Source organism: Desmodus rotundus, chromosome 10 (genome assembly GCF_022682495.2).
Source record: "Desmodus rotundus isolate HL8 chromosome 10, HLdesRot8A.1, whole genome shotgun sequence".
Lineage (NCBI taxonomy): Eukaryota > Metazoa > Chordata > Mammalia > Chiroptera > Phyllostomidae > Desmodus > Desmodus rotundus.
The window spans coordinates 18,692,166-18,716,078 of NC_071396.1; the positions used below are offsets into that span (position 1 = coordinate 18,692,166).

Sequence of the window (23,913 nt, forward strand, 5' to 3'; positions counted from 1 at the left end):
GTTAAGGAGCCAATCACAACCCAGTTCAATGCAGTTATTTTCTTAATTACCAGGCCTGACCGGCAGCATAATAATGCATCCTACATTACAGCAGCCTTCACAAAATCCCGTTACCACACTACATCAACTGGAAGATCTTCCCTGAAATTATAAACATAAAAATTTGAGAAAAAAAATCACATAACTGATGAAATGTGGTACAACAAAGTGACTAAGAGCATGCCCCTGTTCCTCGTCCCCTATTTACTGATATTGAGCAAGTCACGACCCCTGAGTCTCAGTTCCCTTGTCACTGAAATGAGGCAGTACCCACCCCCAGGTATTGTTGGCAGAATTAAAAGAAATAACTCTCATAAAGCACTTAGAACCAAGCCTGGCATACAGCAAACTCTCAATAGATGTCCATTACTGCTATTTTTTATGACAAGGGCTATAATAAAACTAAACAGTGCTCTGAGAGGAACATCAGCCTGGGCTGGTACGAAAAGGCAGGTTCACTGAACAGGACTCTTGAGGTGAGTCTTCAAGGCTAACAAGGAGCCAAGATAGACACAGAGAGAGAGAGAGAGAGACAGAGAGAGAGAATGAAAGAGACACAGAGACGGTGAACTCGGCTTCTAGGCAGAAAGAACACATAGCATGTTTATGGAGAAGGCACAAGAGAAAAACAGCATATCCTCTTGGAGCTTCCATTTCATTCACATTTTGATAAGAAAACATGGGGAGATATGTTAAAATAGAATGGAAAAGTCAAGTGAATTTTAAAGATAAAAATACTGAGCTTTAAAATTCCCATCTTATCCCAAGCTAGACTGTTTCTGGTGGTTCCATAAATAGGGACCGAGAAAACTTTGTAAAGCATGGCAAAAATGTAAGTGCTGACGATAGTTTTCAAATCTTATTACAGAACCAACAAGCATAGTCTTAAACTCTAAGGGGAACCCTTACAGACAAAAAGTCAGCTATCCAGCTGGCCCAGGAGGGGGGAGAGCTCTCCCAGCCCCTCAAACTGACCCATTTAGGCAGGGGTCTTCTACTGCCCTTAGGGAAACATCCAAAAGCATACCCAGGACAGCCAACGTCCTGTGCAGGTGGGACAGTGCAAATATGCAGAGGTAACCCCTTCTCAAGTCATATTCTACAGTTATCAGGGAAGATCCCCCAAAAGGGATGGAGTCGAAAGAATGTTGACTCACCAGAGTGGGTCTGCATGAGACACACTGATGACAAATGCCTCTCCTGTCTGTCCAGAAAGCGTGCGCCCACTTTTATCGACAATCGTCCCTGAAATCTGAATTAACAAAGTAAACTCAGTCAACAACATAGACTCAAATTAAGAGTTCAGTCACAAAGACAAAATAAAACGTGCAGGCTGACTTTCTGTTCTCATACAGGGAAGAGAACTGTGGGGCTCAAAGGCAGCATTTTCTACAACAGTTGAACAGAAAAATGCCAAGTGAGGATGGGGGTTGGTGAGCCACAGAAGCAAGGAGACGGGAAAGCCGCAGAGGCAAAAGCCATGACCAGAATAGCTTTGGATTCTCAGATCCAGCCCCATTAGAGAAGGCTTTCGCATGCACCTCCAGTTAGCCTGGCCTCCTGCTGTGACGCAGCCCTAGTTCTGATTCTATTTTATTTTCACCAAGCAACCTTAGGCCTCTCGAGTGCGCCTGCCTATTGAGTTAATAAACTGACAATCTGCTGTCTTCAGTGCTGGACACTTTATAGTCAGCATGCAAGGCCACCCCTCCTGGGCCTTAAGGAGAGTGAGTCCCTAAGCCTCTGGCTTCAGAAGCCCAATTCAACCAGGTGACTTTGCCTTCCACCAGCCACTTCTAGATCCATTTTCTTCATCTAGAGGTGGTGGTAGGTGGGAGGTGAACAAAAAAAGTTAAAGTAGGTGGTTCTTGAAAACTACTATCAATAGTTCTATGCCAGAAAAAAAAACCCCTACCCTCAAAATGACAGCATTAATAAAAAACAAAAAGCAACATTTTAGAACTTACAAAGATAGGCCGGGGAGCATATGCCTCTTCAAAAAGGTCCTGGAGTGCAAACAAGGCTGCCTGTCAGGGAATAAAAAGAACATCAGCTTTATCTCAAAGGGACTTGTGACCAAGGTCAGTCTAACTGGCTGATCTGAGTCCTGACTTTTGTAAGACCTCTCTTTTTTAAAAAAAAAAGATTTTACTTATTTATTTCTAGAGAAAGGAGAAGGGAGGGAGAAAGAGAGAGAGAGAGACAGAAACACCGATATAAGGGACAAACAACGATCAGCTGCTTCACGTACGTGCCCTGATTGGGACCAAACCCGCAACCCAGGCATGTGCCCTGACCAGGGATAGAACTGGTAACCTTTCACTTTGCAGGACGATATCCAACCAACCAGGGCTAAGACCTGTTCAGGTAAGACTCATGTCGTGTTCTCTGGGAAGAAGACATGTGTCCTCCCTACAACGCGCGCACCACACAGTACCCATCTGAAGATCACACTGTCACGCTAAAGGAAAACAAGCGCTGACTGAAAGTCCACCTAGGAACCAGTATTTCCTCTGAGGAGGAGCCCACAAGAGCCATGCAGCCAAAATTGAAGTTGGAATGCCTCTGCCTTCCACACCCTCATATACGTGTGGTAGTCAGGGAACCAACACCACGTGCCATGTCAGAACCAGTGTGAGCTCAGAACGGGGTGTACAGACACAAACCCCACGTTACTGTGCCCTGAGCATGTTTTGTTAAGTTCCAGGCATCTTCTCTTTCTTTTCATCATTATATTTCTTGACTCTAAGTTGTACGTATTTTCATAATTAATTTGCTTAAGTCAGAATGCAACCTAAAATTGATGCGTACCTTCACTGTGATGATGGGGTTTTTTCCTCACTGGAAAAATATCTGAATTTCTCTTTTTAGAACCAGACAAAATGATCCTCAAGATCTTACAGGAAATAAACATGGAAAGAACAGCAAGGAAAGGTGTGGGAAAAAAAGAAGCGGAGTTTAATGAAAAACCTGCCAGCTTACTAGTTACTCAGACATACTGTAATTATAATGCTACGTAACATGACATAATGCTGTCCTGTAAATAACAACAGGGCAGAGTGGCATCAGCAGACAGATTATTAGAATAGACTAGACCAGATGCACCCCTGAATTTAGATGATGTGGGTGATGTTCTACATGATTCCTCTCATCAGAAAATAAAAGAATGGGCCCTGGCTGGTGTAGCTCAGCGGATTGAGCACCAGACTGCAAAGCAAAGGGTCGCCAGTTCGATTCCCAGCCAGGGCACATGCCTAGGTTGCGAGCCAGGTCCCCAGTAGGGGGTGCACAAGAGGCAACCACATATTGATGTATCTCTCCCTTTCTCTCTTCCTTCTCCTCTCTCTAAAAAATAAACAAACAAAAAATAAAATAAAGTAAAACTATGTCTAATAGATGGTGTTAGGAAAACTAGGTAACCTTAGAGAAAAAAGGTAGCTAGGTCATTAGATCTCTATCCTACTTCTTACTCCAAAATAAATTCTAGACACATAATGAGGGAAACCAGTGCCTCAATAATCAAAAGAATGTGATATCACATTCTAAAACCTAAAAACTGCACTAACAAAATATCTCTGTGATACTTTGCCCCGTTACTACACCACATTATTCTAATGTAAACAATACTATGAATCTTTTCAACATTGTTGAGATTAGGTTCTCATTTCTGGATCTCCCTTCAGGTATGTTCCCCTATTATATTTGTTACTGCTCTTATTTTCAAAATGTATACCTGAGTTGCTTTTCAAATTACAACATCTGTTTACTGGAGATTCACAAATAATTTCTAGACAGGTGTATAGAGAAAGCTGTGCAAATGCTATGTTAAGCATGAGACAGAATAGTCATCCAGCTTCTTGCTGGTAGTCACTCCCCTCATTGTTTATGAATGCAAGTACTTTAGCACAAAAAAAGTCTAAAACTTTTGGGTGGCGGTTGACCTTGGCCTGTACCACCCAGGAGATCCAGAGCCAGCGCGCTTGGTGGACAGCTTCAAACCACACCAAAGCACCGCCCAACCACCACCACATGCAACACATGCAAGGGGTAGAGTCAGCAGGTACTTAAGCCCCACTGAGGTCCTCCTCTGTGGGGGGGTCAGCCCTGCACTGCAGATCCTCCACAGCCAGTCCTCACAGCCAACTGGCCTGGGGGGTAAATCCCCTCCACTGATGTCCAACAGCAATCAAGCCTCAACTACAGCAGGAGGGTGCACACAGCCCACAGGGGAGGTGCACCTGGAGCACCTAGCTCAGGTGACCAGGGAGGCTGTGCCACTGGGCCCCACGGGACACCTACTAGATAGGACCACTCTACCAGGACTGGGAGACAGCAGCTCTACCTAATATACAGAAACAAACACAAGAAGGCAGCCAGGATGAGGAGACAAAGAAACATGTACCAAATGACAGAACACAACAAAATGGAGACAAGCAATCCACCAGATGTAGAATTTAAAACACTAGTTATAAGGATGCTCAATGAACTTAGGGGAAGAGCAGATGAACTTTGCGAGAACTTCAACAAAGAGATAGGAAACATAAAAGCTGACCTAGAAAACATAAAGAGAACTAGTCAGAATTGAAGAATACAATAACTGAAAGGAAGAATACATTACAGGTAATCAACAGTGGAGTAGATGAAACAGAGGATCAAATCAGCAATCTGGAAGATGTGAAAGCAGAAAATACCCAATCAGAACAGCAAAAAGAAAAAAGAATCCAAAAAATTGAGGATAACATAAGGAGCTTCTGAGACAACAGCATTCATACTAACATTTGCATCATGGGGGTACCAGAAAGAGAAAAGAGAAAAGCAAAGAATTAAGAATCAATGTGAAGCCCTGGCTGGTGTGTCTTAGTGGGCTGAGTGCCGGTCCGTGAACCAAAAGTTCGCAGGTTCAATTCCCAGTCAGGGCACATGCCTGGGTTGCAGACCAGGTCCCAAGTAGGGGCACACAAGAGGCAACCACGCATTGACATTTCTCTCCCTCTCTTTCTCCCTCCCTTTCTCTCTGTCTAAAAACAAATAAACAAACAAATCTTATTTTTAAAAAATTAATGTGAAAAAAATAAAGTATGAATAAAATGGCAATAACAATATATCTACCAACAATTCCTTTAAATGCAAATGGATTAAATGCTCGAGTCAAAAGACACATAGTAGATAAACAAATAACAAAACAAGACCCTTCCATATGCTGTCTACAGGAGACTCACTTCCGTTTGAAAGACACACACAGACTGAAAGTAAAGGGATGGAAAAAGGCATTTCACGAAAATACAAATGAAAAAAAAATAAAAGCTGCAGTAGCAACACTTACACCAGACAAAATAGACTTTAAAACAAAGGCTATAACAAGAGACAAAGAAGGATCCAGAAATTCTACTTTTGGGTATTTTCTAAAGGGCCCAACACTAAATTGAAAAGACATATGCATCCATTTGTTCACTGCAGCATGACTCACAATCGCAGAGATATGGAAGCAACCTAATTGTCTATCAGCCGATGGATGGATAAAGAACAAGCGGTGCAGATATGCAACGGAATATGACTCAGCCATAAAAAAAAAATGAAATCGAGCCATGTGTAAAAACAGGATGGACTTAGAGGGTGAAATAAGTCAGACAGGGAAATGCAAATGACAAATGATTTCACTTATATGTAGAATCTAACAAACAAAATAGCCCTGTCTGGTGTGGTTCAGTGGAAGGTCACAGGTTCAATTCCTGTCAGGGCACATGGGTGGGCTGTGGACCAGGTCCCTAGGTGGGGATGTGTGAGAGGAAGCCAATTGTTCTTGCACATGTTTCTCTCCATCTTTTTCTCCTTCCCTTCCCCTCTCTCTAAAAATAAATAAATAAAAATCTTTTTTTAAAAAAGCATAAATTCATAGTTACAAAATAGTCATCATAAAAAAATTCTGAATCTGCGGTCTTATTTCATAACAATTAAACATTTGATGAAATGTAAAGCACTAGGGATAAAAAGAGACCATTTTTTATCCTTATCATAAGAATGGCAAGTGCTGTTGCAAATATAATTCCCCGCCACCAGAAAACCCAGAATCTATAAACCAAACCATACAAAATTAAAATCTTCTTGTACCATTTAAGAACTAAATCAAAGAAAAAACACCACAACTGTATCACCATCACCACCACATATGAAGTCAAAAGTCAAACACCAAACTGGAGACAATATTTGCTCATCACTGATAGGGATGGTTTCCTTAGGAAAAGACTCAAAAAAAAAAAAAAAAAAAAAAAAAAAGACCAGAAGTCTAACAGAAATAAAGCACAGGACACAAATCTCAGGAGAGAAAATATAAATGGTTGTAAAACTTTAAAAAAATGCTTTATCTGCCCGGGTCAGGTGGCTGAGTTTGTTGGAGTGTTGTCCCATACACCAAAAAAAGGTTGCAGGTTCAATCCCTGGTCAGTGCACATACCTATGTTGTGGGTTCGATCGCCAGCTGGGACACGTACGAAAGGCAACCAATCGATGTTTCTCTCATACATTGATGTTTCTCTCTCTCTCTCTCTCTCCCCCTCCCTCCCTCCCTCTCCCCCGCCTCCGCCTCTCCCCCTCTCTCCCTCCTTCCTTTCTCTCTAAAATCAAAAATTATATCCTCAGGTGAAGATTAAAACTAAAGATGCTCTAATTTCACTTATAGTCAGAACAATACAAATGAAACTGCAGTGAGGAAGCATTTTTCACCTATCAAATTGGAAAACATCAAAAAGTGTAACACTAGGTGGTGTCAGCAAGGCGTGAGAACACCAGCATGCTGTGCACTGGCTGCTAATGGGGGTTTGAACGAGCACATATCGAAGGAGGCTGATTTGACACTAAAGATCAGAATTAACAACGAACAAACCCTCTGACCTGGCAATTTTACTTGCAGAAATTTATTCTTTAGATACACTGTACAAAAAATTGTATGTATAAATTGCTGGTTACCAGATGGAAAAGAGTTGTGGGGCTAAGTGGAGAAGGTGAAGGGATTAAAGTACCAATTGGCAGTTATAAAACAGTCACAGGGACGTAAAGTGCAGCATAAGGTTTATAGTCAATAATACTGTAATAACCACGTATGGTGCCAGGTGGGTCCAAGATTTATCAAAGGGATCCCTTTGAAAGTTATATGAATATCTAATCACTGTGTTGTGTTGTATACCTGAAACTAATAACGTATGTCAACTGTAACTGAAAATTAAAAAGCAAACAAATAAAAAACACGTGTATAAGGACCGTTCCTTTTTACTCCATACAATTATATGCCTTTGTACTAACACACACACACACACACACACACACACCCTGTGCTTGAGACCTGCACAGAATCCCCATCAGGGCTTCCATAGTGTGATAGTAGTTGTCCCCAGGGAACAGGAGTTGGAAGGATAACACTTTTCACTGCATACATTTATGTATAACCCTTTGAATTTATAACCACGTGTGTACATTTATTACATAACCTAGGTTATATGTACATACACTATCTATACATGAAGAAATGATAAAATTATGATACTTTCATAATTTTTTTAAAAAACCTTCTCTAAAAGTTAAAAGATAACCTTTTGAAGTTTTTTTTTCTGTTCTACTGGCTTCAGTTAATAGTCAAGAATAAAATAAAACTGAGGACTTTCATTTAACTTCAATAATGGCTCCTGTAGTCTCCTCACCACAGAGGGGACTCACCACAACTCCCCAACCCCAGCCCTGCCCCTTTTCCTCCCTTAACTCACCTTGGCATTGGCAGTATCAAAAACAGTTTCAATGAGTAAGATATCCACCCCACCGTCTAGAAGCCCTTGGGCCTGCTCTTTGTACGCATCAACGAGCTCGTCAAAAGCTGCAAAAAATAAACCCCGTCCAGTACATCGGTCATCAAGATCCTCTGAATGGCCAGGACACACTGAGTCAGGCCTGGCACCTGCGAACTACATGCTGCTAGTTTATAGTGTGTAATTTAAGGGCAACGCCACCTTCTGTTAAGAAACCAAATACAGAAACATGGCAGTGGAATAAAGATGGAAGTTAAACCAGTAACTGAACACAGTCGCCCCCAAACACCTGCACGAAGCCTGCACTTCCCATGTGTGGGCGAGGCAGAGCGAGTGAATGGGAAGCTCTGGATTTCCTGAGCCCTGTACCGACTATAGATATCTTTAGGACAGACCATCCTTTCCAGGGACAGTTTTAATCAATTCACAGGGATGAGTATGAGGAGGAACTACAGAAACGTGTCACACTGACTTGGACTCACCACAGGGTGAGTCACATCCTCTCACTCTCCAGGGTAAAAGGCTCAGTCCTGTGGATTTGGCTCCTGCCCTCTGACACCAACCCTGCCAGAGAAAAAACCTGCCTGGTGGGCAATTTCTGTCTCAAAGAAAAGTGTTCAGTCACTGCTAGGTAAAATTTTTGTTAGAAACATGCTGAGTTGTCTATTTCCATCTGAGGGATCGTCCCTCTCCCCATGTCACTTTTCAACCAAAAAAGAAAATGCTCAGATTCTCAGCAGAGAAGCCTGAAGAGCACGTTAAGTGAGCCTCATCTTACACGGCGCAGAATCAGGGAGAGTCACGACCTCACTGTCATGCCTAGACCACGGGAGCATCAGAATGAGCAATGTGGGGACAAAGTGTGGAAATCACTGCATGGGAAGTTCTGTGACCAAAACCCTGCAAATCAGTTTCCTGAACTTGCCACCTATGCAAAATCCATTACCATACATAATATCATTGCCATTCAGCTCTGAAAGTTGAATTGCTTTTATAGTCTGATGCTTAAGAAATTGACCTAGATTTTTAGGGTTTTTTGGTAAAATCTCAATGCAAATATGCTTATATATAATAGTTTATAATTTTTATAACACTAGCATATTTATATAGTTTGGACTGCTTTATGATAAATAAAATGGAGTTCTAATGTGTGATTTTCTAATACACCAAGGCCTGGTGCCTATAACTTCTCAACTTGTCAGTTTAAAGCTTTATTTTGATTGATAAAAAAAGAACTAATACAACACCATGTACATTTGCAAGCAAGCTCAAAAAAACAAAACAAAACAAAAAGCTAACTTTTTTTAGATGTATTCTACATTCCACGGAATGTTGTGAGCCCTTACGTGGATTATGTCACAATAACCCTGAGACAGATCCTGTTATCGGTCCATTGTACGGACTTAGGGATTACTAAAACATAGTAGCACTTGCTCAAGATCAATGATTTTATGTGACGAATACTCACTGATGTTCCTGTAATCTGGTCTTTCCACAGATGGGGACACAGAGAGTGTCTTATTAGTTGGACCCAGAGCTCCTGCCACAAACCTCTTAATCCCTTTGGGAAAGAAAAGCAAGTGTAAAATCTCTGAATAGCTCGAGGGTTTTGTTGTGAATCAATAAGGTACAAGATTTCCCTAGGACATAGGTCTCTAATCTTTTGTCCAAAACTCTGATATCCAAAAGGTGTTAAAGTGCAAACTTTTTTGTTATTTCATTTGACCACAAAACGTAACCTCTCCTGAACTAACAAGAGCTTATTTATAGTCTTTCTCCCACTTAGAGGGACAGTTTATAGATTTTACTGTAATACATGTTTGATCATAGGGCTGTCTAGATCCCACTGGAGAAATGACGAAATATAGGGCATGTGCACATATTATCACCAAGCCAATCCCAAAAGCTCTGAATTCTCACATGTCTGGCTTCCAAGTGTTTCCGTAAGTAATTCTTTTCTATCACCATAGCCACGTTTGGACGAATTCTCTCTCTCCCTGTTCTTGAAGGTCCTGAACTTAACGTGGGTTCTGCAAAAGCTCCTTACAGTGGCATTCAACAGGTTACAGGCCCAAATATTCCTTATCTTCTCCAAAGCTGAACAATAATGCGGAAATAAGAAAAATGTCCTTCTCTTTCCCAGCTTTTGTTGGCTGAACATCCTCTGACCTGCAACTCTATTGGGGTAACAGTCTACACATCTCCATGGATTTAAACATTATCTCTCAGAAACAGTGTTCCTTTCTGTTCAAGGCCAGCACTCAATCTACTGAGCCACACCAGCCAGGGCAGAGACAGAGTTCCTATAAGTTGATCCGTCTTCATTCATTAGTATGCCATGTCTAACTTCCTAACAATTTTCTTTCATCTTTCCTGTTGGCAGTAACTTCACATTTTTAAATCTTAAAGAACTCCACATATTTCTTCTACTCCTTTCTGTCCCTCAAAGCCTCCCTACCAGCTGCTTCCCAAGTGTTCTTGCGGCAGCCAGCCAGGAGGTTAGTTATTTTGGGGAGCCACTTTTCAAGCTCCTGCAAGACTGAATCTACTGACAAACTCTTCTGTGTCCTACACAGAGCCTTCAAGGACTTTAGTGGTACAAAGTGGAAAATGTTCCAAAGACAGTATCTCTTTACCTAGACAAGCCAACCACAGGGATGGGAAAAGCTTTAGAGGATAAGATCAAATACCTGAATAATAACCCAAATGACCAAAACAGTCAGCTTTTGCCTTATTAACCTTATGGTATGCTTCCAAAGGGAGGAAAACCATTTCAGCTATAATGTACAGGGAGCCATGGTCCTAGCAGCAGAGTAAACACAGAATAAACCCTGAGCCCAAGGCCCACGGGGATAGTCAATCCAGAGATAGGGAATGCAATGTGAAATTGCAGAGAAGTAACCTACGAATAAGTTCAACACAGTGTTTGCAGGGTTGCTGGAAAGCCAATGATTATTAAAGGGAAAAGTGCAATAAGGACAGCACATTACAGCTGAAAATTTCCAAGGAATCATCTTTGTAAAAAAAGGGAGAGCCCTGGCTGGTGTGGCTCAGTTGGTTGGTCATTGCCCTGCAAACTGAAAGGTTGACAGTTTGATTCCCCGTCAGGGCACATGCCTGGGTCACAGGCTGGGTCACAGGCCAGGTCCCCCGCTGGGGTGCGTATGAGAGGCAACCCATCAATGTTTCTCTCCCTTTCTTTCTCCCTCCCTTCCCCTCTAAATTAAAAAAAAAAAAAAAAAAAAAAAAGGAAGAAAAGTGTTCCTTACCTGTCTGGAGAGTTATCTCCTCGGCTGCTTTTCTGGCCACTCCCGCAGAGCACTTGTTCATCTGGTAGACCTAACGCAGAACTACAAATGTTAGCTCATCCTTCTTTTCCTCCAATGTTAAGTAAGGAACTCATGACCTTCTAAAACCCAGTGTCATTCAATAGGAAATGGAAAGCAAATTAACCTGAGGTCTGAATGAAATCTTGGCCAAGAAGGCCTATCAGCTGCCCCAGCCTCAACAGCAACAGGAAAGGCAAAAGTCTTTAGGAATTGCTTTTAGGTTTTCCCCAAAACCATAAGCGAGGTGGCAAAAGAACAATCTCTGGACATCTGGCATGTCTCAGAATATGCTGATGTAGTTAAATATTCTGAGATTTAGAAAAAATAATAGTAATGGAAAAAGCACAGGCTTTACAAGACCAGCTCTGTCACTGCCAGCCGGGCAGTTCCCATGGCAACTTCTTCAGGCCCTGACTTCCTTCACCGAACAATGGTTGTAATCAATGATTCTGAACTTTCGGTACATTATTACCCTCTTGAAATCTGGTAAAGGCCCATGAACCCACTCACTAGGAAATAAAAGCAAGTATGCACACACATACAAAGTACTGCCTACAACTTAAAGAGGTTCAAAGGCCTCCTGAAGGGCTTCCACAAGCCAAGTTAGGAAGTCCTAGTCTTGTGATCTTCCAGATTCCATCTAACTCAAAGACCCTCTGTGCCTTGGATCCTTGTATCTATATATTAAGAAACCATAATATCCTAAAATAGGGGTATATCAAACTATGGCTCCCAGGGTAAATCTAACCTGCTGCCAATTTTGTAAATAAAAGCTTTCTTATAACTCAATTAAGCGCATCATTTACACATCTTCTGTGACTGCTTTTGTGCTCCAACGACAGAGTCGAGTGGTTGCAACAGACTGTATAAGCCAACAAAGCCCAAAGTATTTATTCCGTGGCCCTCTACAGAAAAGGTTTGCCAACTCCTAGTCTAAAATATCACAAAACTAACTGCAGTAACTTTTCCGTGATACACAAAAGGCCTGGATCTCCTATTACACTTACAGGAGGAACTAGAGGAGTCAAATTCAGAGACTGAGAGGGGAATGGAGAGTGCCAGGGCCTGGGGAAGGGAAATGGGGAGTGAGCGTTTTGTGGAGACAGAGTTTCAGTTCTGCAAGATAAAAAAAGAGTTCTGTGGGTGGATGTTGGTGATGGTGTCACCAACTGAATATACTTAATGCCACTAAAGTTATGCTTAAAAATGGTTAGGATGGTAAACTTTATGTTACATGTATTTCGCCATAATTTTTTTTTTAAAAAGGAAATCAACTTTACCACACAATACTTAAGAAGGCCTCACAAAACAATGCACACAGCCAGTCATTAGGCCTTTATCAATAATCACTGCATAATAAGCATAATTTCTATTTGATTATTACTTGCCTATAAAAGAAGTCAGATGGAAAATAAATGGGCTGCTACATTCACAAGCAGATGGGAGTCAAACCATTTCCCTGTCTGAGCACAAACAGATAACCAGACATTCGCTTCAGCTGGTCTTCTCACTAGCTACTAGCAATGTGATAAATGCTCTTGAATATCTTAGTTATGAGGGGAAATGGAAGTCTTACCAAGTGTTCCAGGCCATAGTCAGCTTGGGCAACATTAGTGCTGCTGAAAGTGTTTGTTTCAATGATATCTGCGCCAGCCAGCAAGTAATCCTGCAACGAGACAGTACTGTTAGTGCTGAGTTTTAGAATCCATCTCCCTCAACAATAAATATGCCTTTTCATCATCACCCCCAAATGGCCTCTGACCACTCACTATGCACACAGCACTGCATTAGAGGCTAGAGATGCACGCAGATGTGAGACTTTCATAGGAAGGCACATGGTATGAATAAACACAGCAGGTGAACTCAGACAAGTTCACACACTAAGGTCCCTGAATTGAGCCAAGTTCCCTAGACTCTCTTAGTTTCGGTATCCTCATTTGAAAGTATTAAAATCCTACTTCACGGGGTGGCTATACGATGATACATAATAACATCAAGTGTCTGACACAGGATGGACATGCAACAAACTGCAGTTCCCTCCCTTGCCTTCCCAATGCTTCACTCTGGTCCCCAGTGAGAACTCCGCTGGCTCTGGACCTCAAAGCTGACCACACAGTTCCGTCCACATCTCCTAGCCCCCCTGAAGCAGACCTGCAGCCCCACTAGAACCTTGAGGACCCAGTGCCCTCCTGTTCTCCCTGTTTAAAACCTTTCTTCTCAGCTTCAACCTGATGAGCACTCTGGAATCTCTCAACCTCCTAGATTTTCCCACAGTGAGTGAACCTAATCCCTGGTAGCTGATAAAACTCTTTGCAGAAGAGCTGGACAATGAAAACCAAGATTTACACATTATAAGTCACAAACTTCCTAAATATCTATCAGTAAAGAAACAGCTAAATAAACTATAACATATCCATTTTATTACATGCCATGTGGTAGCTGAATAACATTGTGTATGTCTACATATACTAACACAAAAAGATCTCCAAAGTACTGCTGAATAAAAAAACAAGATTGATTGATATGTAAAGCATGACATCTTTCATATATACACACATATATACAAACCATACTGTGAGTTTTCTAGATATATATGTATATACATACACACACATATCAGTATACATATGTACTTATACAAATGCACCACAGAATCATCTGGAAAGACATTATGTCAGCTAACACGAGTGGTTATCTTGGCAAAAAAAAATAGAACTTTGGGGTAGTTTTAAAGGGAATTTACTCGTACCTGTGGGTTTTGTTTTATGAGAACAAATTAATTAAAATTTAATTTTTCAAAAAAGAGCAAGAAAAATTTCTTAATGCCTAGGAATAAGGAGATTAGTTAAGTAACTGATGATGTATACATAGAATGGATTAATATGAAGTTATTAAAACCATTTTTGGAACATTTAATGTTCATGGGATATAAGTAAAAAAATACAAATTTTAGAATAGGATGGAATAATATAATCACAATTTAATTTTTAAAATCCAAATATGTAAAACTAGATTGAAATATAAAATAAAGTATGTGAATGGTAGTTATCTCTTGGTATTGACATTACAAGTGGTTTTTGTTTTATGCTTTTCTATATTATCTAGCTAGACCTTTTTTTTTTTTTTTTTAAATATGTGCTGCGAGCACTAGGCCCACGTTTTTAAACAGTGAAAGCACACTGTCTTTAAAATTAGAGAAAAGTATTTCTAAATTCCCACAGATGTGAAAATTTCCATAACACAAAGTTAAAAGGTGCTGCCTCTAGCTCGTCGCCCTCTCTCTCCACCTTTCCTAGGTCACTGCTCCACTCGTGGGCCCTGCAGAGGACACCCCCATTCCAATCCTGTTCTCACAGATTCAAAGAATGTGTGATCTGGGGCAAGCTGTGTAATTCCTCTACTCCTCAGTTTTCTCCTGAAGAAGGCTGTCAAAATTAAAGCAGGACATTGAAGACGGCCCTTATAGACATTAGTAGATGTTTCAAATATGGTTTCACATTGGTCCTGGTCTACACTGATGGCCTGGCTAGTAACGCCTGTGGTTGTGACAGCCAGATGTACCTCCACAACAACCATGGGGAGTTTTGTATGGAGCAGGACTTATTATTTATCATTCCAGGATGACACAGACACTCCTGGGGCCGCAGAGCAAGGTGGCATGCGGTAGGTGTATGTGAGCAAGTGAGTGCACGTGAACCTGGAGTTCAGCCTTTACTGAGGTCAAAGTTGGGGTTCTAGGGCTTTCCAAGTTTGATTTTTATTGGCAAATTTAAAACATAAGAGTGGGAATTAGGGTGCAGAAAAGGAAAAGCACTGTCACTCAAGCGGTCAGTTATCTAGGCTACCCAGGGCTTTCTTAAAGGGGAACTTCATGGGTGGAAGTGGCCTGGTTCCTTATCTAGTTGTTTAGCTAGCAACTGTGTTATACACCTGCCAAAGTGCTTATTCGAGGTAAATGTCTTTGCAATAGATGCCTCTGCAATCAAAAGCTTAATGTCAGGCACTTACACTACACATATAACTTAGAAATTCCATTAAACTTCAGTATCAGAGGATCTGATCTGCAGTCATTAATTCCACTAGAAATAACTAAGTGTGAAAATAACCCAGCCTTTTTCTGTTCTTACCACGATGTGGTCTCTACATTAAAGACTCCAGTCAGTAAATATTTTTCCAGGAATGGGGTAGCTAGGTAGACCTTACTGTATTATAGCCATGTTTGCTTCCTGTACCTATCATGGGAATCTTGTTGTTCTATTCTATCTAGATGCCTAATACACAGGACAGGATTCGTTCCTTCAACAAATATTTACTGAGTACTCACCACATGCAAGGTACTGTTCTAGGCAGTAGCTATTCAGGACTGAAACACAGGCATAAATCGCTACCCTTAGGAACTTAGACTCTAGTGATAAGCCACAAGAGCAAAGCCACATGGCACGGCATTCGTGTGACTCACCAACTCTACTAGAAGAACTGAGTTTTGTAACCACTCCATGCAATTCATAACCACGATGACATTCCCAGTGTCAATACACTGGGGTTTTCATGAGATTTGACTACACATTCTCAAGGCCTAGCAAAAAAACTGAATTACCATTCTTTCTGCAGAACCAAACTTCTTCAAAGACCAATTTGAAATCTTCCACTACCTACAATTCCCCTTATAACCAAAGAAAAGGCATTCTTAGTTTTTCTTCAATGGAAAACCACTCTGCATCTTACTTAGAACAAAGTTTTGACCACCCAGTAAAATGATCCTTTCCACTCAATGAATCACGTAACAACTCAGTGATCTGTTTAGGTAATTTTTTCCCCTTAAGAATAGTCTGAAACACTTATAATAATAAGTCTCCGGAAAATAAAACTTTCTCACTTAGATGACAAATAAGCTTTGTCCTTCTGATTGCAGACCAAGGAAACAGATTAAATCGCCTATGTCTTCTAGTCATAATTCTATGAAATTTCTATGATCACCTGTGAAACAACTTTGTTCTGTTTATTTTAAAACTTCAGAAGTACAGCAATACCCAGTTACTTGCTTCTCATCTCTTTACATTGGCTATGCATTTTTATTGGAGACAAAACAATAGAATGAAAGAATATGGGATTTCAGCTCAGTAAAACTCCGTCCCGTCCGGCAAGTTATTTAAACTGTGATCCTTAGTTTCTAAATCTAAAAACTGAAAATAACAACTACCTTTCGTTGTATTTCATCAAGGCTGTTTTGGTGACTTGAGTAATCCAGTGGATATGAAAACTCTAATTTGTCCAGGATTTTGTGGTTTCTTTCACTGGAGGTGAAACACCTCAAAGGCCGAACACCTACCTTCCTTGTGCCCTTACCCTGAATGCTCAACACAGTGCATGACTTTTATTTGGTGTCCAACGCCTGCATTCTGAACAAATCACCTCTTTCTTCTGTATCCTCCAGAGCACTCAGCACAGTATTCTGCCCTCAGTACATGAAACGGCGTGAAGAATGACAGATTGAAAATATAAGCAAGCACCTAGTGACACTTTACCTTATGGATTTGATAAATGACATTGGGTTGAGTTATACTTAGAATGTCATTGTTGCCTTTCAGTGGCCAGGCGTGATGCTTAAATTCCTGACCTCGGAAGTCTTCTTCACTGAGCTTGTGCCGCTGGATCATGGTTCCCATCCCTCCATCCAGCACCATGATCCTCTCCCGCAGAATGGCTTCGATCTCATCCTGCAGGGTTTTCTTCATGCCTGCTTTAAAGGAAGTGACAGTTTGACTTTGAAAAATAAAAGGGGAAAATGATGTGTGGAGAGGGAGTTTAATTTATATCCATTCACAATAGAATTAATAGGGCTCATAAAAGATACGCTCATAGCTCCACAACATTAGAAAAATGTGGCGCAAAAATGTTTTCATTAAGCTATTACAATGCCAAGATTATATATCGCACAAAATCACCCGTGAAGCACCTAACAGATGTTAAAGCGGGCTGTAGTTACTGTTTCAGACAGGAGGAAAGGGCAGAAATGAGCCAAGTGGTGCGAGGCCAGCCGAGCTGCTGAGCCGCCTTCAGGGCTGTCTCTGCCTCTGTTAATTCTGTGCACATGCTCCCTTCATAGGGAGATTTAACCGGGATAATTGAAAATGATCAGTAATACCAAACTCCATTTACTTGTGAGCTTTGACAGACTTCTCCACCTACTGCCAGAACTAAGAGCCTTACCCCCCCCTGCTCCCATCTATAAAATAATCACTGGCTAACACCCTGGAACGTCTCAACTCTACGTCCTTAACTTTTCACTCCCAGCCCTGAGAAGCCCCAATGCCTCTCCTTCCAATCCTATTTTCTGGTTTCCCATAAGTAGCCATGGGGTTTTAGATAAGACTTCATGTTTCTTCAAACTAAGGAAATCAGTCTTGCCTTTGTCAGAGGAACTGTGATAATAAAATGAGATGATGTGTTTGAAAGCACACTTCAGATGTTAAGAGCTGCACCTTCCAATCATACAAGTCATCAAATGAGACATATATACTTAACTACTACTCTGAGTACGTCATTACCATCACATAGCTAATAAGTAGAGCTAAGATTGAAACTCTAAAGGTTGTGTTCTAGGAACTATTAGGTTGGCCAAAAAGTCTGTTTTTTCCATAATTAAAAGACACATTTTTCATTTTCACCAATAACTTCATTGATTTGGACATTTTGAGTATGTCGGCTGTCTGCTGCTATTGGCTTCTAGTGAGGAGAGGCTGGGGTGCTGCTAAACATTTTGCAATGCATAAGACAGCCCCACAGCAAACATTTGGACAAAATGTCAGTAGTACCAAGAAACTGCAAACCACTTCTGACGCGTTCGATCAGTCATAGCACCTTCGCCATACACTGCACAAATCTTTTTTTTTGCGTTTCAGTTGCATTTTTACCTTTCTTAAAATACTAAAGCATAACACACCAAAAATATGGCATGTCTTCTTCCATCTTCAATATTAAAATGGCTGCACAAAAACTCACCGATTTTGATGGTTTTTTTTTTTAATGTACACTGATAGGACAGTTGTCACAGTACAATCTAACAAAATTGTTTCGAGTGATGTTAAAGACAACTAAGTACTACTAGAGCCATCATAAGGGAAAAGACTAAACGGACTTTTTGGCCAACCCAATACAAAGTCCAGTGGGCCATGAAAAAACATCATGTAAACCTGCAAGCTCTCAGTCCTATTCAGGTTGGGACAGAAGGCAGGAATAGCATGTTTGCAAGTGAGGAAATGAACATCAGTCTGGCAGAAAGAAGGCAATACCCAGTGAAAACAATAAAATGCAGAGTTTCAAATGGGAAATTGAAAACTTTAACCTATATGCCCAACTGAATTCCTCTCCTTAAAACAATATAGCCCTGGCTGGTGTGGCTCAGTGATCTGAATGCCCGCCTGCGAACCAAAAGGCTACCGGTTCAATTCCCAGTCAGGGCACATGCCTGGGTTGCAGGCTGGGGCCCCAGTTGGTGGTGTGCAAGAGACAACTGATCAATGTTTCTCTCCCTCTCTTTCTCCCTCCCTTCCCCTCTCTTAAAATAAATAAATAAAATCTTAAAAAAAAAAAAAAAGAAAACAGAAAAGAATGTAGCTGCAATCCATCCTCAGATGACATTATGTGAGCCTAAGTGGGTGATTGATTCATCAGACTGGTTGGAGAACAGGGTGTGAATGTGGGGGGATTATGTCATACATTTGCTAATTTAATTTTAAAAGTATCTAAACTTTCTAGGGAAAAAATACAGTATTTTTCACAATGAAATATGTCCTTTGGCCTCAGCAAAATTGTCAATTGGTACCACATTGGTTACATTTCTTTGTCCTTCCATCTCCTGCACTGAGTAAGTACACACATTAGACAGAAAGGAGAAACTGGCAGAAGGAATGCCACACCTTCCCCCGTCCTAGTCTACCTCGCGGGTATTAGTTTGGCATTTTCTACTCACTGCAAATCTGACAGTGGAATGTGATTCTGCTCCTTCTAATTTTCATAAAAAGTCTAAGCGTTTTCCATGGGGCTCCCACTGTATTTACTTTTCAACTAGAAATATAAACTGTTCTCAGACTTTAAGGTAGTTCACTATTTACCATAAAAAAACCCCTGTCCCCACACACACAAATTCCAAGATCTTGTTAAGAATCATCATATATGCAAGAGATCAAAGATTTTTTTTTAACTCTAAACAAAATATTTGATTTCTATGAGAAATTTGACAAACTTATTCTATTAATTATGTGGAAGACTAAAAGCCCATAAGGAGCTAAATTAACTTAGAAAAAATAGGAAGGGGTTACTAGACCACCCAATATTATAATATATGATGAACCCCTGTCATAAAATAAGGAATGTACAATATACAAAATCTTTACTACTTAGAAGAAAGACTTCTTATGACTCAAAAAGCTCAACCTGTAATGTTTTTAAAAAATGAATTTGATTACATACAAACTAAGAATGTCTGTTAAATGAAATTCACCACAGTGGATAAAAAAAGTTGTTGAACATAATCTACAATGGCCACAAAAAAGAATGAAACCATACCGTTTCGACAGTATAGCCGGACCATGAGGGTACAGTGCTAAGTGAAGTAAGTCAGTCAGAGAAAGACAAATGCCAGATGATTTCACTCATATGTGGAATTTAAAGAACAAAATAAATGAACAAATAAAACAGAAACAGACTCATAGATACAGAGATCAGACTGATGGTTGCCAGGTGGGAGGCAGGATTAGGGGCCTGGGTAAAAAGGCAAAGGTGTTAAGAAGTACAAATTGGTAGTTACAACATAGTCCAGGGATGTAATGGTACCATAGTCCAGCCCAGGGAATAGTCAGTAACATTGTGATAACTAAGCTTGGTGCCAGGTGGGTACTGGAAACATTGGGGGGGACATTCTATAAAGTGTATCAGGGGTCCCCAATCTCCAGGCCTGTTAGGAAATGGACAGAACAGCAAGAGGCGAGCTTGAATGTAATGTGCTGGAATCATCCCAAAACCAACCCTCCCACCCAGTCCATGGAAAAATTATCTTCCATGAAACCAGCCCCTAGTGCCAAAAAGGTTGGGGACCACTGACAGTATATGATTATCTAACCACTATGTTGTACATCTGAAACTAATACAAAATAATATTGAGTGTAAACTGTAATTAAAAAATAAAATTTAAAACATTGTTAAAAGAAAGGAAACTCACCACAAACAAAATAAATAGATTATGGATTGGAGAAACATTTTGCAATGTCTACAACTGAAAAGGACTAAGATTTATAATGAACAAGGAACTTCTGCAAATCAATAAGAAATCAAATAGAAAAATGGGCAAAAGATATGAATAGGCAAGTGAAGGGAGGGGAAACCTATAATAACCAAGGACTAGATGAAGTAATACTCAAACTAATTAACTATCAGAGAAATGTGAATTAAAACAGCACAATAACAACTTACAGCCAGTTTACAGATGGGCAATAATTAGAAGACCGGATAATGCCACAGAAAATCTGAAGTATGCGTGTTGGCACAAAGACAGGGCCATTCTGGAGAGCAAGCTAGCAGACTTAGTAAAATTAAGAATGCAGAAAACCCAGCAATTTCACTCTGGGTGTATTTCTCAAACTGCCACAGACCCACAGAGACTACAGAAGAGGACAAACGCTGGAATGGCAAGCTGGCGACAACCTTGGCTGGGGACACGGCGATGTGAATGGGGCGGAGGCTCGTGCGGAATAACACACGGGGGTAACCAGACAGACCACTGCGTTGCTGTGCTGTGAGGCTCGAGAACCGAGTGAAAAAGTCAGCAATGGTTAACAACCATGACACTATTCACACAGGTTAAAAATACACATATACACAAACTACAGTACAGAGAAACATACAAACACATGGACATATTTAAAACAGGCTACCTATGGAGTAGCCAATAGATAAAAGGGACACCTAACAAAACAAGCATAAATAGGAACTGCATGGATAGAAAATAAAACTCCTCAGCAACTCAAGTCCTTCAAAAGCCCACTGCTTCTACGTTAGCCCACATCCTTACTGATCCTCTAGCATATAAGATGTGTTGGTTTACGTTAAGTGTCCTCTGTTCTCAGCCTCAGCGAGGGGATTATCCTCCGGGGCCTTCGACTCGCGCAGCCCTCACAGAACCCTCTCACGAGTCAGTCGGGGCCAGTGGCCATCGAAACGTTTCTCTTCCGGGAAGCACCACCCAAATCCTATTTATCAGGACTCAGCCCACTGCGGCCGGGACCCTGCGCACGTCTTAGAGCCGACTCCCCCGACGTCTTCTCGGTGATCGCGACATTGCTATTCAGTGCGCAGTCACGCACTGAGCCGAGGCATTCCCACCGAAGGGAAAGCACGTGTTTCCTGTCTAATTAAACGGAGAGACGAAAGGTCCTAAGTCCCAAATAACAGGTAGTATTGAAATAGCTACACGATACCCCATGGGAGGGACAGGCCTGACTTGCCGGCGGCAGGGATAAAGCTTTCTCCCCCGTCCCAGGCCCGCGAGCGTCAGAACAGCTGTGCTGGCCCACTGACGAGGGCCCCCCTGCTCCGTCCCCACGACAGTTCCCCGGTGCCGCACGTCGCACCGCGCAGCGGCATTTCGGTGGGTGTGTCTGCGCAGGCTCTAACCAGATGACCTCAGAGACCCACAGCTGTACCTTCCGTAAAGCGGAAATCTCACCCAGTACCAAGTAGTGTTTTTCTCAATGGTGACCCCCGAGCTGACGAAGTCATGAGGTCCCTACTCCCCATCCCCACCTGCTGAACGCCTGTTAATCTGTTTTAATAGTGATTCAACGCAGCTGGGATTTGAGGAACAACTGCTCAGACCCCGCAGTGCAAAATAAACACTGCCGTTCAAACAGGCCCCTGGGTTTCCTCACCTGCCCTCAGCACCTGGACTCTCTTTGGCTGAGCACGGTAGGTGCTCAGTAACTACCTACTGAATGAGATCGTAAAGTCAGGCAAAACTGCCGTCTGAAATCGGCCGTCAAAACGCAAAGTTCTTACTCGGACGTTCGCAGTGTATTTTCCCAGCAAGAAGAGAGGTATGTGTTCAGGAGGTGACGGCCGGTTTGCCAGGGGAGGAAGAGATGCCCGCGGGCAGGGACGGGGTGCGGGCGGGGAGAAAGAGATGCCCGCGGGCAGGGACGGGGTGCGGGCGGGGAGGAAGAGATGCCGGCGGGCAGGGACAGGGTGCGGGCGGGGAGGAAGAGATGCAGGCGGGCAGGGACGGGGTGCCGCGGGGCGGGACTGGAGGCCGGCGGGGGACGGACGAGGTGCGGGCAGGCAGGGACCGGGGGTCCGCGGGCGCAGGAGCGGCGACACGTGGGTACTCCCGGAGCCCACAGGCGCCGCCCGCCTGCTCGCGAGAACCTTGCGGGGCGTAGCAGGGAGTGAGAGCACCACCAGGCGTCCGGGAGCGCACAGCACGAGTCGGAAAGCATGGCACCCGAGGCTGGGCCGAGTGTTACCCGAGGGCGTGCGCTCCTCCTGCGGGGGGGACATGCCTCCGCGTCTGCAGCTCCTCCTCAAGCGCGAGGCGCAGCGGGGAAGTCTCCGCAGCGTACCGCTGAGAGCGGCGCCGGCCAGCGCGGGGCAGGCCGCGCGAGAGGACCTGAGGACCGCGGAGTGGACGACGTGGGCCGAGACCGGCCAGGCCCTCTGTCCGCAGGGACAGGACACCTCAGGATGTAGACAGTTAGTGCCCCAAACGAGCCTCCGCGCGGAGCTCCCGCCCTGGGGCTGTGATTGGTCTGTGAGAGCTCTCGCGGTCGTATTGGCTGTCGGCCTCAACCAATCGCCTGAGGCTCGCTCCCGGCTTCTCTGGGAGATGTAGTCGGTCGAGGAGGGCGGGGCAGAAGGTCCTGTCCTCGCGAGGTTTCGCTGATCTCCGCGTCTTGGATCCGGAAGTGCGGCCACATGGCCGCCGCTCGTGTCCGCCATGGTGGAAGCCGAAGCTGACCCTGCCCGTTGTGTGCTGTTAAGTAGAAGACCAAGCTAGTCGCGGCGCGGTATTTCCTGTGGCTGGGTGAGATGCATGCTAACGGCCACTAACTGGAAGTAAACGTTTATTCGCTCTTACCGTGAGTGGACCTCGGAATGCAGACACCACCACCTCTGCCTCAGAGGAACTCGGTAAGACTGATAATTGTGCAGGAAAATAGATGAAAGTTTGCATACAGTGTGCCAAGGCAGCTGCAGGCCCCGGGGTGTTGGGAGAGGCTTCCGAGAAGAAGCCGGGTCTAAAGCTGCGATTTTCAACCTTTTTCATCTCATGGCACACAAACTAATTACTAACATTCTGTGTCACACCCCAAAATATGTGTTTTTTACTGATCTGACAAAAGTAGGTCTAATTTTGATTCAATCACACTGGATAACTATTGTTGTCTTGGTGGTTGTCATTTTTTTAATTTGAAAACCTAAGGGAAAAGAGGGCAGGGCTCCCCGACTAAGTAGTCGGGTATTTCACGTTGTGAGACTTCCCGCGGAACACCGGAGGACAGTCTCCGGTCTAGAAGGAACGTGTGTGCCAGGCAAGGCCGTCCGGCTGGGAGAAGGGTCCCACTCAGCACTTGAGAGAATTTGAAAATACAGGACAGCACTGAGGCTGAGCAGGGTACATGGGAGGAACAACGAATCTAGAAAAAATAAACTTGAGACCAAATTAAGTACCAGTTTGCATGACGTTCTTATTCTGTATGTAA

At 42.7% G+C, this 23,913-nt stretch overlaps 1 protein-coding gene across 5 annotated transcripts in view; it reads right to left on the bottom strand.

Moving 5' to 3' along the window:
* The window catches only part of MTR (5-methyltetrahydrofolate-homocysteine methyltransferase), a 93,858-nt gene extending 70,943 nt beyond the window's left edge, over window positions 1-22,915 (bottom strand). Inside the window, exons 1-8 of one of the 5 annotated variants that reach the window (XM_024561653.3) lie at window positions 22,678-22,915; window positions 16,687-16,898; window positions 12,738-12,827; window positions 11,102-11,171; window positions 9,301-9,393; window positions 7,794-7,900; window positions 2,007-2,066; window positions 1,197-1,291 (exon numbers count right to left, since the gene is read on the bottom strand). In XM_024561653.3, coding sequence (XP_024417421.2) covers window positions 1,197-1,291; window positions 2,007-2,066; window positions 7,794-7,900; window positions 9,301-9,393; window positions 11,102-11,171; window positions 12,738-12,827; window positions 16,687-16,898; window positions 22,678-22,711 — 761 coding nt within the window. In that variant the 5' untranslated portion in view covers window positions 22,712-22,915. Of the gene's footprint in view, window positions 1-1,196; window positions 1,292-2,006; window positions 2,067-7,793; window positions 7,901-9,300; window positions 9,394-11,101; window positions 11,173-12,737; window positions 12,828-16,686; window positions 16,902-22,677 lie in introns of those variants that run through there. The other 4 variants (XM_024561652.3, XM_024561654.3, XM_045196541.3 and 1 more) reach the window with 4 other exon arrangements.
* Window positions 22,916-23,913: the final 998 nt, after the last annotated feature.